We start from the raw sequence: 13,677 nt of genomic DNA on the forward strand, positions 1-13,677 counted from the left end.
GTTTTTTTTAGTGCAAATTTTGAGGGATTTATACAACCTTAAAAACAAGATAATGAAGGGAAAAAAATTAGCATTATGAAGACCACTAGTCAGTCTAAGAAACTTGACGATTTTGGCAGCAAAGGGGAGGATAAAAAGAGTAGAAAACAACTCAAACAGGGTTCAAAAAAAATATTTATTTCTCCTCCGCTTTTGTCAATTTTCTAGCAAACATGTGTTACACTCCTACACTCGGTTCAAAACGAGTATACACCATCTCCAGCACGTGGGGTCCAAAATTGAGTAACAACATACTCTTTCACAAATCTTAAGTTACGTCGCCTGGTTAAACCAGGCCAACGACACATCCCTTTTCTCTCTCGCATCCGGGATCGTCTTAATAAACCATTACCCTCCATTCTTTGGGACATCACATCCATCTTTGTCTCCATATACATGGACTATCTTAATAGTCTTAAATCTTTTTGATATTTTCTTATCCCAATTAATCTACTTTTTCACACCTTGTGCTATCATTTGGCCTAAATTCTTCCATGTGAACTGCCATATAACAGCCATCCTTCTTCTACTTTTGGGATGTCCTTAACAGCTCCCTTTCTTACTACAATCTAGGCTCTCCTAAAAATCTACAAACATATATAATTTGTTCATAACTTATGTTGACATCACATTTTTTTACTATTAACCTTCTCATCATCTTTAAACCAATTTGAAGGGTTAAACGCAAAAATTAAAAGAGGTAAGAGAAGAAGAAAAAAAAAAGATTATTGATGCTGAACCGGAGATTTGTTGGTCACACGTGTCGTCTAGGCACGGAGGGGTCGTCGAGACAATCAAACACCATCGTAAAAGATGTTAGGTGATGTCATATGCACCACCTGAAGATCGTGAAGGCATTCCAGAGGTTGCACATGTGTTGCACACACCAACCACTTTTTTATTTTTATTTTTATATTTGTTAAAACACTAAATTGTTCATCAATCAACTTGATTATTATGAATAAACCAGGAAGAAAATACAAAAAGGCCCATCGATTATGACAGTTAAAGAAATTTTGCTTTTAAAAATAATTAAATTATTTTATTATTCTTTAAAAAATAAAAAGTCAAGAAAGCCTCTCGGCTCCAGTTAAATTAATTTTTTTTAAGAGTAATTTAGTTATTTTACTATGCCTGAAAAAATTTAAAAAAAAAGGTCTGAATTGTTTCCAATTAACCTAATAATGACTAATTAATCATAATAAAAAAATTATATTACTAACAATAATTAGTTCATTAATTTGTTTAAAAATACAAAAAAAAATTACTGGTGAATAATTATTTATATCCAAGGGCACACTGAATTCACCTTTACTCTCCGTGTGGACAGAACGCAAAAAAGGCACCTAGGATATTGAAAATCCAATGTTAAAGTGATCGATTATCTTAACTCTCCGTGTGGACAGAACGCAAATTCTGTGTGTGTGTGTTGTTTTGTTTTGTTTTTTTTTTTTTTTTTTTTGCTTGTTTTTCAATCAAACAGAGAAGGACTCGAATAAACTAATTAATAATGGCACTTCCATTCCACCTGTCATATCTATTAGCGTCCAATGTAACAGCTTGCAACCATTTCCTTAACATTATCAACTAATTACTTTAATTTGTTCGACCATTTCAACATGTTCCTATCACCTATACTGTTCGAAAGAGTTTTACATGAACAAAATGACTCCGAGCATTCAGTTTTTTTATTCAAAATGAATAAATTAACCCCTTGCGTGAGATCTTTTTCTTTTTCTTTTTAATGGCAGTGTCGGAAGGTGTCTGTCTTTCATGAACTTTTCCAACCATCGTTGACTTGAAAAGGTATCAGTTTTTAAGGAGTATGTTCAAGATATGTTAAAATAACTGGATATGATGCGAAGTCTAAATTAAAATGTTTTTTAGTCTCTCTTTTTTCCCAACTCGCTACACCTCACAAGACTGCAAACACGAAACATCCAAGAATTATACATGAGTTTGAAAGAATTAATTTATTTTGAAAGATTAATATTGCTGACTGATATATCGAACAAGTTGGTGCAGAAAGTGAACATAACTTCCACCATTTTGTACCTCCTTTCCAAGCATCACCTCGCCTTCAATCTCAGACTTGCGTGAGAACAATGAGTTGCTCAGGACGGGCTGGTCAAGTCATATTTTGCCTCCTGATATTGATGTTGTATTGTCAACTAACTGTGTCACAATTATGCCCCAAAGATGAAAGCTATGCTTTACTCCAACTTAAGGATGGATTTGAGTATGATGAATCCGCTTCGTTGGATTGCAGCCCTCCTTATCCTAGGATGGCCTCATGGAAATCTGGAACAGATTGCTGTTCGTGGGATGGAGTCGCATGCCATGGGGTCACAGGTCATGTGATCGCTCTTGACCTTAGTTGCAGTGGTCTTAGAGGCAACCTCAGTTCCAACAGCAGTCTCTTTCACCTTTCACACCTTCGGAGACTCAACCTTGCTTTCAATTATTTTAACCGCTCCTCCATTCCACCTGAGTTTGGTATGTTTTCAAGTTTGACACACCTTAACCTTTCTAGCACATGGTTCTCAGGTCAAGTCCCAACTGAAATATCTCACTTGTCCAAATTGATCTCTCTTGATCTTTCTTTGAATGAACCATTGATACTCGAAGCACCAGCCATGAAAATGATTGTCCAAAACCTTACTCTAGTAAGAGAGATTTTTCTTGATTACATAAACATGTCTTCAGTTGATCTTGGTTCCTTGATGAACCTATCTTCTTCATTAACTTCTCTCAGCCTCAATTTATGTGGATTGCAAGGACAATTCCCGGAAAACATTTTCCACCTACCAAACCTCCAGCTCCTGAGTTTATTGTTGAATAGCGATCTATACGGGCGTTTACCTGTGTCCAATTGGAGCAGTTCCCTTGAACTGTTGAAGCTTGGCTCCACAAGTTTCTCAGGAGGATTGCCAGAAATAATTGGCAATCTTGACTCCATCAAGGTGTTGGATCTTGGAAACTGTGCTTTCTACGGATCAGTTCCAGCTTCGCTTGGGAATCTTCAACAGCTCAATCAATTAGATCTTTCGAATAACAACTGGACAGGGCAGATCCCGGATGTTTTCGGCAACCTCAGCAAACTAAACAGCCTATCCCTTCAAGTCGGTAATTTCAGTGGTATGTTGCCATCATCTGTCTTTAACCTCACTGAACTCTTACGTTTAGACCTGTCTCAAAACCAACTAGAGGGAACTCTTCCTGATCACATATGTGGCCTTGACAATGTTACTTATCTTGACCTATCTTATAACTTGCTCAGTGGCACAATACCATCTTGTTTGTTCGGTCTCCCATCATTGGTCTGGTTTAACCTTAATAATAACCACCTCACTGGAGAACTTGGTGAACATTGGTCAAAGTCTTTGCTAGAAATAAGACTGGAAAGTAACAAGATAAATGGTCTTATTCCACCATCAATCTCTGAATTGGTGAATCTCACCAATTTTGACGTTTCATCAAACAACTTGAGTGGCATTGTGGACTTAAACCTGTTTTCAAACATGAAAAACCTTTGGGGACTTGATCTTTCACACAACAGTCTGTCTGTCGTCACTAATAATAATAGGAACTCAACCTGGCCCCAATTCTACAAACTGGCATTGTCGTCTTGCAACATAATTGAGTTCCCAGACTTCTTGAAAATTCAAAATCAGCTCAACTTTTTGTCTCTATCCCACAATAGAATTCATGGAGAAATTCCCAAATGGCTGTCAGCAAAGGGGATGCAGTCTTTACAATATTTGGATCTTTCTCACAACTTTCTGACCATTGTAAACGAACTTCCACCCAGCTTACAATATCTTGACCTCACTTCCAACTTGCTTCAACAACCATTTCCAATTCTTCCACAATCCATGTACATTCTTTTAATAGCAAATAATAAACTCACTGGAGAAATCCCACCTTGGATTTGCAATATCACCACCTTCCAGATCATAAACTTATCTAATAATAGTTTGAGTGGCAATATTCCACAGTGCTTGGGGAACTTCAGTACTGAACTATCCGTGTTGAATTTGAGGAGCAACAGCTTCCATGGCACCATTCCAGGATCATTTACAGAGGGAAATAAAATAAGAAGTCTTGATTTGAATGGCAATGAGTTGGAAGGATCGTTACCACTATCCTTAGCTAATTGCAAAATGTTGGAAGTCCTCGATCTGGGAAACAATTACATAAATGATAGTTTTCCCCTTTGGCTGCAAACTCTTCCGAAGCTACAGGTTCTGGTGCTCCGCTCTAACAGACTACATGGTTCTATAGGCAATCCCACTGCGATATCTCCTTTCTCTAGTCTAAGAATCATTGATCTCTCGCACAATGAGTTCATCGGCCTTCTGCCGACACAGTACATTGCAAATTTTCAAGCTATGAAGAAAGTGGATGGAGAAGTTAAAGCTACACCAAAGTATATAGGGGAAATATATTATCAGGATTCTATAGTTTTGACGATGAAAGGGACAGAGATTCCAATGGAGAGAATACTAACTATCTTTACAACCATTGACCTATCAAGCAACCGATTTGAAGGACAGATTCCAAAGGAGGTTGGACTTCTTAGTTCACTCATAGTCCTTAATATTTCAAGAAACAGCGTCACTGGTCAAATACCATCATCACTTGGGAACCTGACAGCACTTGAATCACTGGATCTCTCATCAAATGGGCTTGGTGGAGGCATTCCTTCACAATTAACAAGGCTGACCTTCCTTGCAGTACTAAACCTCTCATATAATCAGCTTGTAGGCCCTATTCCTCATGGCAGTCAATTTGACACCTTTCAGAATGATTCATATGTTGGAAACTTGCGGTTGTGCGGATTTCCGTTATCTGTGAAATGTAGTGGTGATGTGGCACCACAACCCCCACCATTCCAAGAGAAAGAAGATCCTGCAAGCTTATTCAATTGGAAGTTTGCCATGATAGGTTATGGATGTGGGCTGGTGATTGGATTGTCCGTGGGATATATTGTATTCACGACAGGAAAGCCACAATGGTTCGTAAGGAAGGTCGAGGTTGAACAAAAGAAATGGTTAAGAAGACGGACAAAGAGGAATATATAAAAAGCAAGTGGTGCTCTCAGGTTAGGTTTGCATGCTTCCCTATCTGTATATTAGCTAGTACTTGTCCATTTCTTTACAAGTTGTCTTGCCTAGTCTTCTTGTCAGCCAGACAAAGAGGATGGGATTTTCTGGTAAAATAAGCTCTGGCAAAATAATATATTTGTTTGTTTCTCTTTACTTTGTTAGTGCATTGCCTTCATAAAAAACAACAGTAACGACCAAGATTTCTTATGCAGACCATCTACCATGGCTGCATCCACTTTAAAACCGACCCATACATTGATTCACACAGTGAAAAAGTAAAAGAGAGGGAATCTTATTCAAGCAGACAAAAGAAGAATTTAGAAAAACAGAAAGGAAGTTGGATCATAATTGAGCTGTTATGCAGTGTCCTCTGATTCGAAAGCAAATGCCTGGCTTTTTAGCAGGAAATCCAGTCTGAAAATCCCTTTAGATTGCTGGCCGTGTCCCATGATGCGTCACTGTACTAACTCAAATATATTCTACCTCTTCAGTTCTTTATTTTGGAATCAGAAAACACAAATTAAACTTGTATCTAAGCAAGAATTTATAAAGTTGAACACAGTTGTTGAAGATTTAAAGTGTGGTACATCTATCATACAAGTAATAAAAAGAACAATATTGGCATACAGTACTGTTCCATTGGAATCTAAGTGCATTAGTCACCTAAAAGGGATACAAACGTTATTATACAAGACCATATACTTCAAGGGTTCTTTTTTTCCTGTGTTTTTAAACCAGATACAGTTATCGTCCTGCCCAAGGCTCGGGTCATAGGTTTTGACTGAGTCACCTGAGTTAACCCTAATCTTTTTTTTATAAATCAAAACGACGTCGTGTTGGTTTTAAAAAAATATAGTTAACTGGTTATAACCGGGTTTTTGACCGGGTATTACCTGACAAGATTTTTTTATAAACTATGCCCGGTTCCAGCTTCAGGTCTTGAGTCAACCCGTCAAGCCGGGACAGGTTTTAAAACTATATTTTAGACTTGAAAGCCCTTTTGACTCAGTTGATTGATAACTGCCGTAATTTTAGAATGAGAAAGTAGCACAACATTACATGTGGCCATGTGTATCAGAAAAAATACACAGTGTACGTACGCCGTGGTTAAACGGAAATGCTTAGGGTTCAATATTTTTTTTTTAACTTAATTAACCTTTTCTTACAATCCTTAAGCTTCCCAATGCAGTCTGGGAACGATGATTTGAGACAAAACATGCCTTTTGTAAAAGCAATTAAGGCGAGGATGGCACTAATTAAGGTAGTCGTCTTTTAATTGCACCAGAAGGCCTGCGAGTTAAGGGGAAAAAAGCATCCAAACATTATTAATTTTCTGGATAAAACTTAATTACAAAATGTTACCCAAATAATAATTAATCAAAAACAATACCAATAAATAATCTTAACAAAGAAGGGAAATTTCCGCTTTGTATCTATATATAAATTTAACTTTTACATAATCAGCATGCATACATCCATGTATCCATGTAATGTATCCATTAAAAAGATATCAAATAGAACCTAGGCTTCTGGCTCAGCGGCAGAGGCAAGGTTTCCTTATCTCTATTACCTGGGTTCGAGGGATTAGTTGTGGTGCGCGTAAACTGGCCCGGACACCCCGGGTTACCAAAAAATAAAAATATCAAATACGGATGCACATAATTTATGATCCAAGATATGCAAATTACTCGACATATTTTTCTCCCCACGAAATGCAATGAACTAATTGAGAACTGAAGAACATGCATAGCGTTATCTGGAATTAATTGCTCATATGCTGAAAAATAGAGAATTGTATATAAAAGCATGAAGAAGAAACCCCGGCGAACTGAAACAATAAAAATGATATCATAATGAAGAGATTTGCCATGATTAGTAGACTTACATTGAAACAAGCAATGCGCCTTGTACACGCTCTCTTTGCTTTCTTAAGCTTTGAGAAAAACTCATCTTCGGAATAAATATGGCCTGCTGGTGAAGCCAAGAAAACCCTTCTGGCAGGTATTAGTGGAGACCAAAGACCACTTTGCTCATTATCGAAGCCATATTGATATGCATCGAAGGAGCTACAAAGAAGAACCCTGAAAGGTGTAGTTCAACTGGTTAAGTTCTAGGTTTACTCTCTAGAGGTCACCGATTTGAGTCTCACAAATTTTAGGATCACTGAAGACTTACATGATAATTAACTTTAGAGCTCGTGGGATTAGTCGAGGTATGCGCAAGCTGGCCCGGACACCCACATTAATCTAAACAAAAAAGAACCTACCAAGAAGTCTCTCGGAGACTGATTTCGAAACCATTTGAATACTTGGACTTGCCAGTGAAGAACTTCCTGGTGATGATGATGCCTCCGACATGTTTTTCACTGAGAGAGAAAGTGTGTGTTTTGGAATTTTCTCTATGGGATTATGCAAGAGATACGAACATGACGGAATAAAAATAGCGGAAAGGGGGCTATAATTAGATTTGCTTGTATGTGTGCTTATGGACCGGAAGTTACTTTGGACTTGGACGGATTTTGTTATTGTTTGGTTGAAAAGAAAGTTACGGTTTGGTCGAGGATTTCAATGGTATTTAAAGGGCAGTAATGATTATATTTTTAAGTGATTTTTATTTAGAAATATATTAAAATAATTATTTATATTTTTTTATTATTTTAATATGTTAATATCAAAAATAAATTTTAAAAAATAAAAAAATGTATTAATTTAATATATTTTTAATAAAAAAATATTTTAAAACATAATTTTCATCAAAATATCAATTACTACCTAACAGTCGGTCTAATTGGCGTGTGTTGTCACATGTCATGGCTCGTTGGTATACCTCCTAGTCATTGTTTCTCTACATTGTCCTCCTCTTCTACTTCACGATTTTTGCTTTTGTGGTGACCAGCAAAGGTGCTGGTAAGATTTTGTCTAATGAAGGGTATAAGCTGGGTGAAGATTATTCGAATTGGTAATCTTTTAGATTTCTAGTTCAAATATAGACTCACGATATCCCATATTTATATTATTTTTATGATTATCTTTTTGTATTCTTCCAAATTTAAGATTGATGCGTTACTTCCTGGTGATTACTCATTACAAAATGTTCTGTGGGTGAATCATTCGTGTGTCACCCCATTGGTTAGTTAGATAGGAGTTTACTACTACATTATTGTAGCATGAGCCAAATCAATTTTTTTGGGATGCCAAAAAAAAATTACTAACAGCAATTGCCAATATAACCCGATTGACTAAGCAAGTATAAAACGTAGTCTAACCAAGAAAATATAAAAATTATATTTTAAAAAATAATATTAAAATAAAAATATATTTGATTGAATTAAGTTAACTAGAATTAATATGTTAAATCCATAATCTGGATTATGAGACTGTAATAACTCCATAGAAAGCAAGTGTTAAAAAAATACAAAACATAATCCTCAATCAACCGAGTGTTGAATGATGAAATTAAAAAAAAAAAATTGACCAAAGAAAATTGATCCAAGTCAGCCTTAGTTAACCTACTAAAGCTGCAACTCATGTCATAAGACTATAATAGCCTCATGAAAATAAAATTAAAAAAATTATGAATATTAATTTCTAATCATCTCAATATTAAATGATGAAATTGAAAAAAAATCAATCTAAAAAATTAAACCTAAAAAAAAGCTCAAGTCAACCTATGTAAACTTGCAAAAATCGTGACCCGGTTCATGAGACAAATATAACCCTATATAATTATTTATTTGAATGAAATTGAATTAAAAAAAAAAGCAAAAACAATTGATGGACGAACAAACAAAAAGCAAGCATTTAGGCTTGGGTGGCTATACCTAAAAATATAAGCATTGGACAATGCTTCTAATGTTTTTATATTAGAGGGGATAATGTGTCATCCACCTTTTAAATTTAAAAAAAAATTGTAAACGCTACAACGAGTTTGTTTGGCAGTGTGGCTGCGGTTGCTTTTCAAATAACTTTTTGTGCTGAAATGCATGCTAATGATGTTTTTTTCATTTTAAAAAAATTATTTTTGATATCAGCACATCAAAATGATCAAAAACATACAAAACATATTAAATTTTAGTAAAAAAAAAATTGAATTTTTTGGGAACACGGTTTGCACCATGTTCCCAAACGGTGTCAACGTCTGTTGCCCTAGAATTTGGCGATTGAAAGGTTGCTTGAAAGTCGAGGCGAGGGTATTTTAAGCCCAAATTATTTTCAACCCATTTATTACTCAAAAAAACCTAAAAAATAGCCTATATAATAAACTCATTTATGGCTTCAAACAACTATAATATTAATCTAAAACACAAAAATCAACCTGAATTTAAAAAAAATCATAAGATCATATATACTCTCTTAAGCAAGGTTAAGGATTCAATGAAACTCTTCTCATCGAATGGAACTTATTGATATTAAAATTGATATTTTCCATGGTCAGAATTGGTGTCACTAGACTATTTTTTCTCTCTACAACTAAAATTCAGTTATCTTATCTCTTTTCTCTTAAACTTAAAATCTGAAAATTAAGAGAAAGGGACAAACAATTTATATAGATTGAAAAGTAGAAGAACCAAATTTATCTTTTTCACACCAATTTTAAAAGGGCCATCTGATCCCCTGTATTTTTTACTTTAATCCCTTTTTTAAATATTGCCCTTTCTTAATGAATTATAAACAATTGGCCACCAATTTAGACACAAAGGGATGGATTCGAAATAGGAAAAAATGATAGAAGAATTACTAACTCGATGCTCGTATTATATATACGTTGAATTATCTTCATATCTTTTAATTTAGCTCTCTATAGAAAAGAGAAGTTGATTAGAGATAAATTAAATAATTTTAATATAAGGACTATTTTGAACTTCTATTAAACTATAAGGACTATTACTTACATCTTAGGGAAATTAATAGGGCAATTGCCCACGAGTGGATTTTCGCTAGATAAACACAAACCTAACCAACTGTGTATGCTATGTTACTAACTCGGTTTACACGATTTGGTTTTAATATCTCCACATACATCGCATCCAAATAGAAATGATAATCTAGTTTGAAATTGAAGAATATTTTCATGAACCAATTTAAATGGATATCTAGGTTTTGAATTTTTTAGGGTTCATGAGTAATTATTAAAGGAAACTCAAAATGATTAAGGTATATTATTAAAGAAATTGAAAGCCAATTGGAAGACAATTGAGCCTAAATGGCCGACCATTGCAAGGATTTTTTTTTTTTTGGGGGGGGGGGGGATTTGGAATATTTGTGATATTGCGTTGTTTGATGTATTAATGATGATGAAAGTACTTGTGAATTTTGTTGTGCAAACTACAAACCGTATTATTTTCTCAAATATCTTTTGAACCGGCCTCATATCATTCTTTTTTTCTTTTCTTTTTTTTAACTTTGATGTATTTATTAATATTTTTTTTAATTTAAAGTAATTTTTAAATTTATGTTTTAATTAATACCCTTTTTCTATAATTTATTTGGCTTATTTTAATTAATATTATTGTATTGAATGTGTTTAATTTTTTAAAAGGTTAGTTTAATTCATCTATATTATATATATTGAAAATCAAATTTTTATGATATTTAATATATGCATCCTTGCATATTAATTTTTTTTTAATTCTATTCTATAGATTTTATATGTGTATTAGTTTCTATAATAAATTGATTTTAATAAATAAATTCATTAAATACAATCACGTAAATGATCCATGTTGCAATATTAAATTTATTAATTTACATTTGTCTCTCAATTTTTCCAACTATTTTTTTATTTATCGTTAATGATTTTATTTATTTATTTACACAATAGTTTTTAATTTATTTAATTGGATGCATACATAAGTTTTTCAATTTATATTTATGGTTTTTTATGTAAGAAAATGCATTGATAAAAATTTTTTTTATCATGATCCTTATTCTCATTATTTCTTATTTTTTTTCCTAACCCTTTTAATAAAAATTTATTATTTTTAATTTTATCCTTCAATTCAAGTTGATAGTATATTATATTTTTTATTTTTTACTTTTTTACTTTTGTTAATGTTTTTATTTTTTTCGATTTAACTCTTGGATTTTAACTCTCATTATTTTAATTTTAATTTTTTATTTTGGATTTCTCTACATAATTTTTTTTTCAATTTTTTTTTAACATTTTATTTTTTAGGGATTAAACTTCATAATTTTTTCATATATAGTGTTTTTGTTCTTATGATCCGGATAATGGATTTGAAAAGTTAATAAGAATTAATATTTTTTTTGTTTTTTTATATCATCATTTAATATTATTATTATTATTATTAATTTTATAATTTTCTTTAAATTTTTTCTATCAAATTATCTTAATATCACGACATATAACACAGATTTGTTATGTTAATATGGAATATCTTACCTTTTAATATACAAATTACATCCTATAATGGTAGCGCCAACACATGTATAGTTAGGTTCAAAATGACAACCATCTAGGTGGTGGTCCAGTGGTAAGAACTTGGGACCAAGAGGTTTGCTTTCTCTGTGGTCTCAGGTTCGAGTCCTGTGGTTGCTCGTATGATGACCACTTGAGGTTTATATGGTCGTTAATTTCAGGGCCCGTGGGATTAGTCGAGGTGCGTGTAAACTAGTCCGAACACTCACGTTAAACAAAAAAAAAAAAAAATACGATATTAACGTAAGTACACACGTCACATGCAAATTGGGATTCACATTCCAAGGACGTTGTTTTCAATGTTTTGTCTCGTCTTGACTACATGCCAGATTACGTGTCCTTTTTTTTTCTTTTCTTGCTCCTACATCCTCACGTATTTCATCTCTAATTATCCAAGTGTCCTGCACTTTTAGCATTATCAATTTTTATTTGTGCGGATATCATAAGAACCAATTTCTACTTCGTTACTTAATCTGGTTTATCTCTCTCTCCAAACAATTACTAGGTAAAATTTTCCTCTAACTTTACTTCTTTAAAGAAAATAATTAATGAAAAGCTAAGTTTAACCATATATAATTTTTTTATATTTGGATATCATAATACATTACTAGATTTTATATTTAATTTTTAAATATAAATCAATCAATTTATTAAATTAATAATAAATTAAATTATTTAATTTTGTTTTAATAAAAATCATGCATGATTTATATTTGAACTAATATATTAAGAACCTAACGAGTCATTTATATTAAGAATCATTAGTAAAAAATTAAATTTGAATGACTAATCAAAATTGACTTGATTATTAATAAATTTTAAAAATTAAAGACTAAAGTGTAATTAATATAGAAAATTACAATTTTAGAACTAGAAAAATCAAGTAAGAATATGATTACATAAATTTCTAATAACTATCCTGAAATAAAATACATAATATTTTTTAAGAGACAAATTAAGTGATATTTTATTATTATTAAAAATATTAGGTTTTTTTTATAAATGCAATATCATGCCTTGTATTTTTTTCCGTACCAAGACAAACAAAACTAAGAGTTCAATTAACTCTCTTCTTATTTAATTTAAGGCTCATGAAAATAAATTATTATTTTGACTAAATAGTTATGAATGAATTGACAATTAGTTTAGACTCAAATAATTTATTATATTTATTATATGTAATATTTTTTAAGAGGCAAATTAATTGATATTTTATTATTAATAAAAATATTAGGTTTTTTCTATAAATATAATATCATGCCTTGTACTTTTTCCAGTACCACGGCAAACAAAACTAAGAGTTCAATTAAAATAGATTATTTTTTTGACTAAATAGTTATGAATGAATTTACAATTAGTTTAGACTCAAATAATTTATTATATTTTCCACGTTCATAGGAATGCATCCATGTTTTTATTTTATGAATATGATATTTTTCTAGGAATTTCTAATAATATTAAGTGTTTTTTTTTTTTTTTGCATTTCTAATTTCTGGCCCTTTATTTCTATTTAGAAAAGAGGCAAGAGTTATGAATGGTATAAAACCAATGGACAATGCTTAATTTTGAATCCATTATTATATGTTTGCTCTAGTTTTTGTTTTTTTTTTTATGTTGAAACAATTTTTTTCTCTCCATGGGCAATAAGTTTTGATATATTCAGGGTATTCATATTTATAAAAACTTTAATTTTTGCTTATCCTAATTGTTGGAATTTAGTTTAGGCATGAAGAAAATGAGCATTAAAATGGTAACAATAGATTTGAGAGTGGAATAAAGAAAAGTGTATATAAAAGCGTTTAGAAAAATTTTCATCTAATAATTCGTTTTAGATTCGTTTAAATTACTATATATTAAAGATGGACAATTAGATTATATAATTCATGACAACTTAGCCTATAAGAATTTATGAACCCTAAAAAGATTTGATGTTCACGTAATCTCCAACAAATCCTAAAAAAATTTATAAAAAAATTCATGATACTCTCAATTTTGTAAAATTATTATTCTCACTAAAATCCAAAAGAGAGAAAAAAAAAGAGTAGTTGAAAAATCTCCCTTTTGCTTTGATTGATTGGTTATAAATTCAGCA

At 32.1% G+C, this 13,677-nt stretch overlaps 1 protein-coding gene across 1 annotated transcript; it reads left to right on the forward strand.

Annotated features, from left to right (window-relative positions):
- Positions 1-2,144: 2,144 nt before the first annotated feature.
- On the forward strand, positions 2,145-5,123 carry LOC18095470 (receptor-like protein 7). The gene has a single exon (XM_024589725.1). The coding sequence runs from the start codon at positions 2,145-2,147 to the stop codon at positions 5,121-5,123; it is 2,979 nt and encodes a 992-aa protein (XP_024445493.1).
- The last annotated feature ends 8,554 nt before the right edge of the window (positions 5,124-13,677 follow it).

This window comes from Populus trichocarpa, chromosome 1, assembly GCF_000002775.5.
Source record: "Populus trichocarpa isolate Nisqually-1 chromosome 1, P.trichocarpa_v4.1, whole genome shotgun sequence".
Taxonomy (NCBI): Eukaryota; Viridiplantae; Streptophyta; class Magnoliopsida; order Malpighiales; family Salicaceae; genus Populus; species Populus trichocarpa.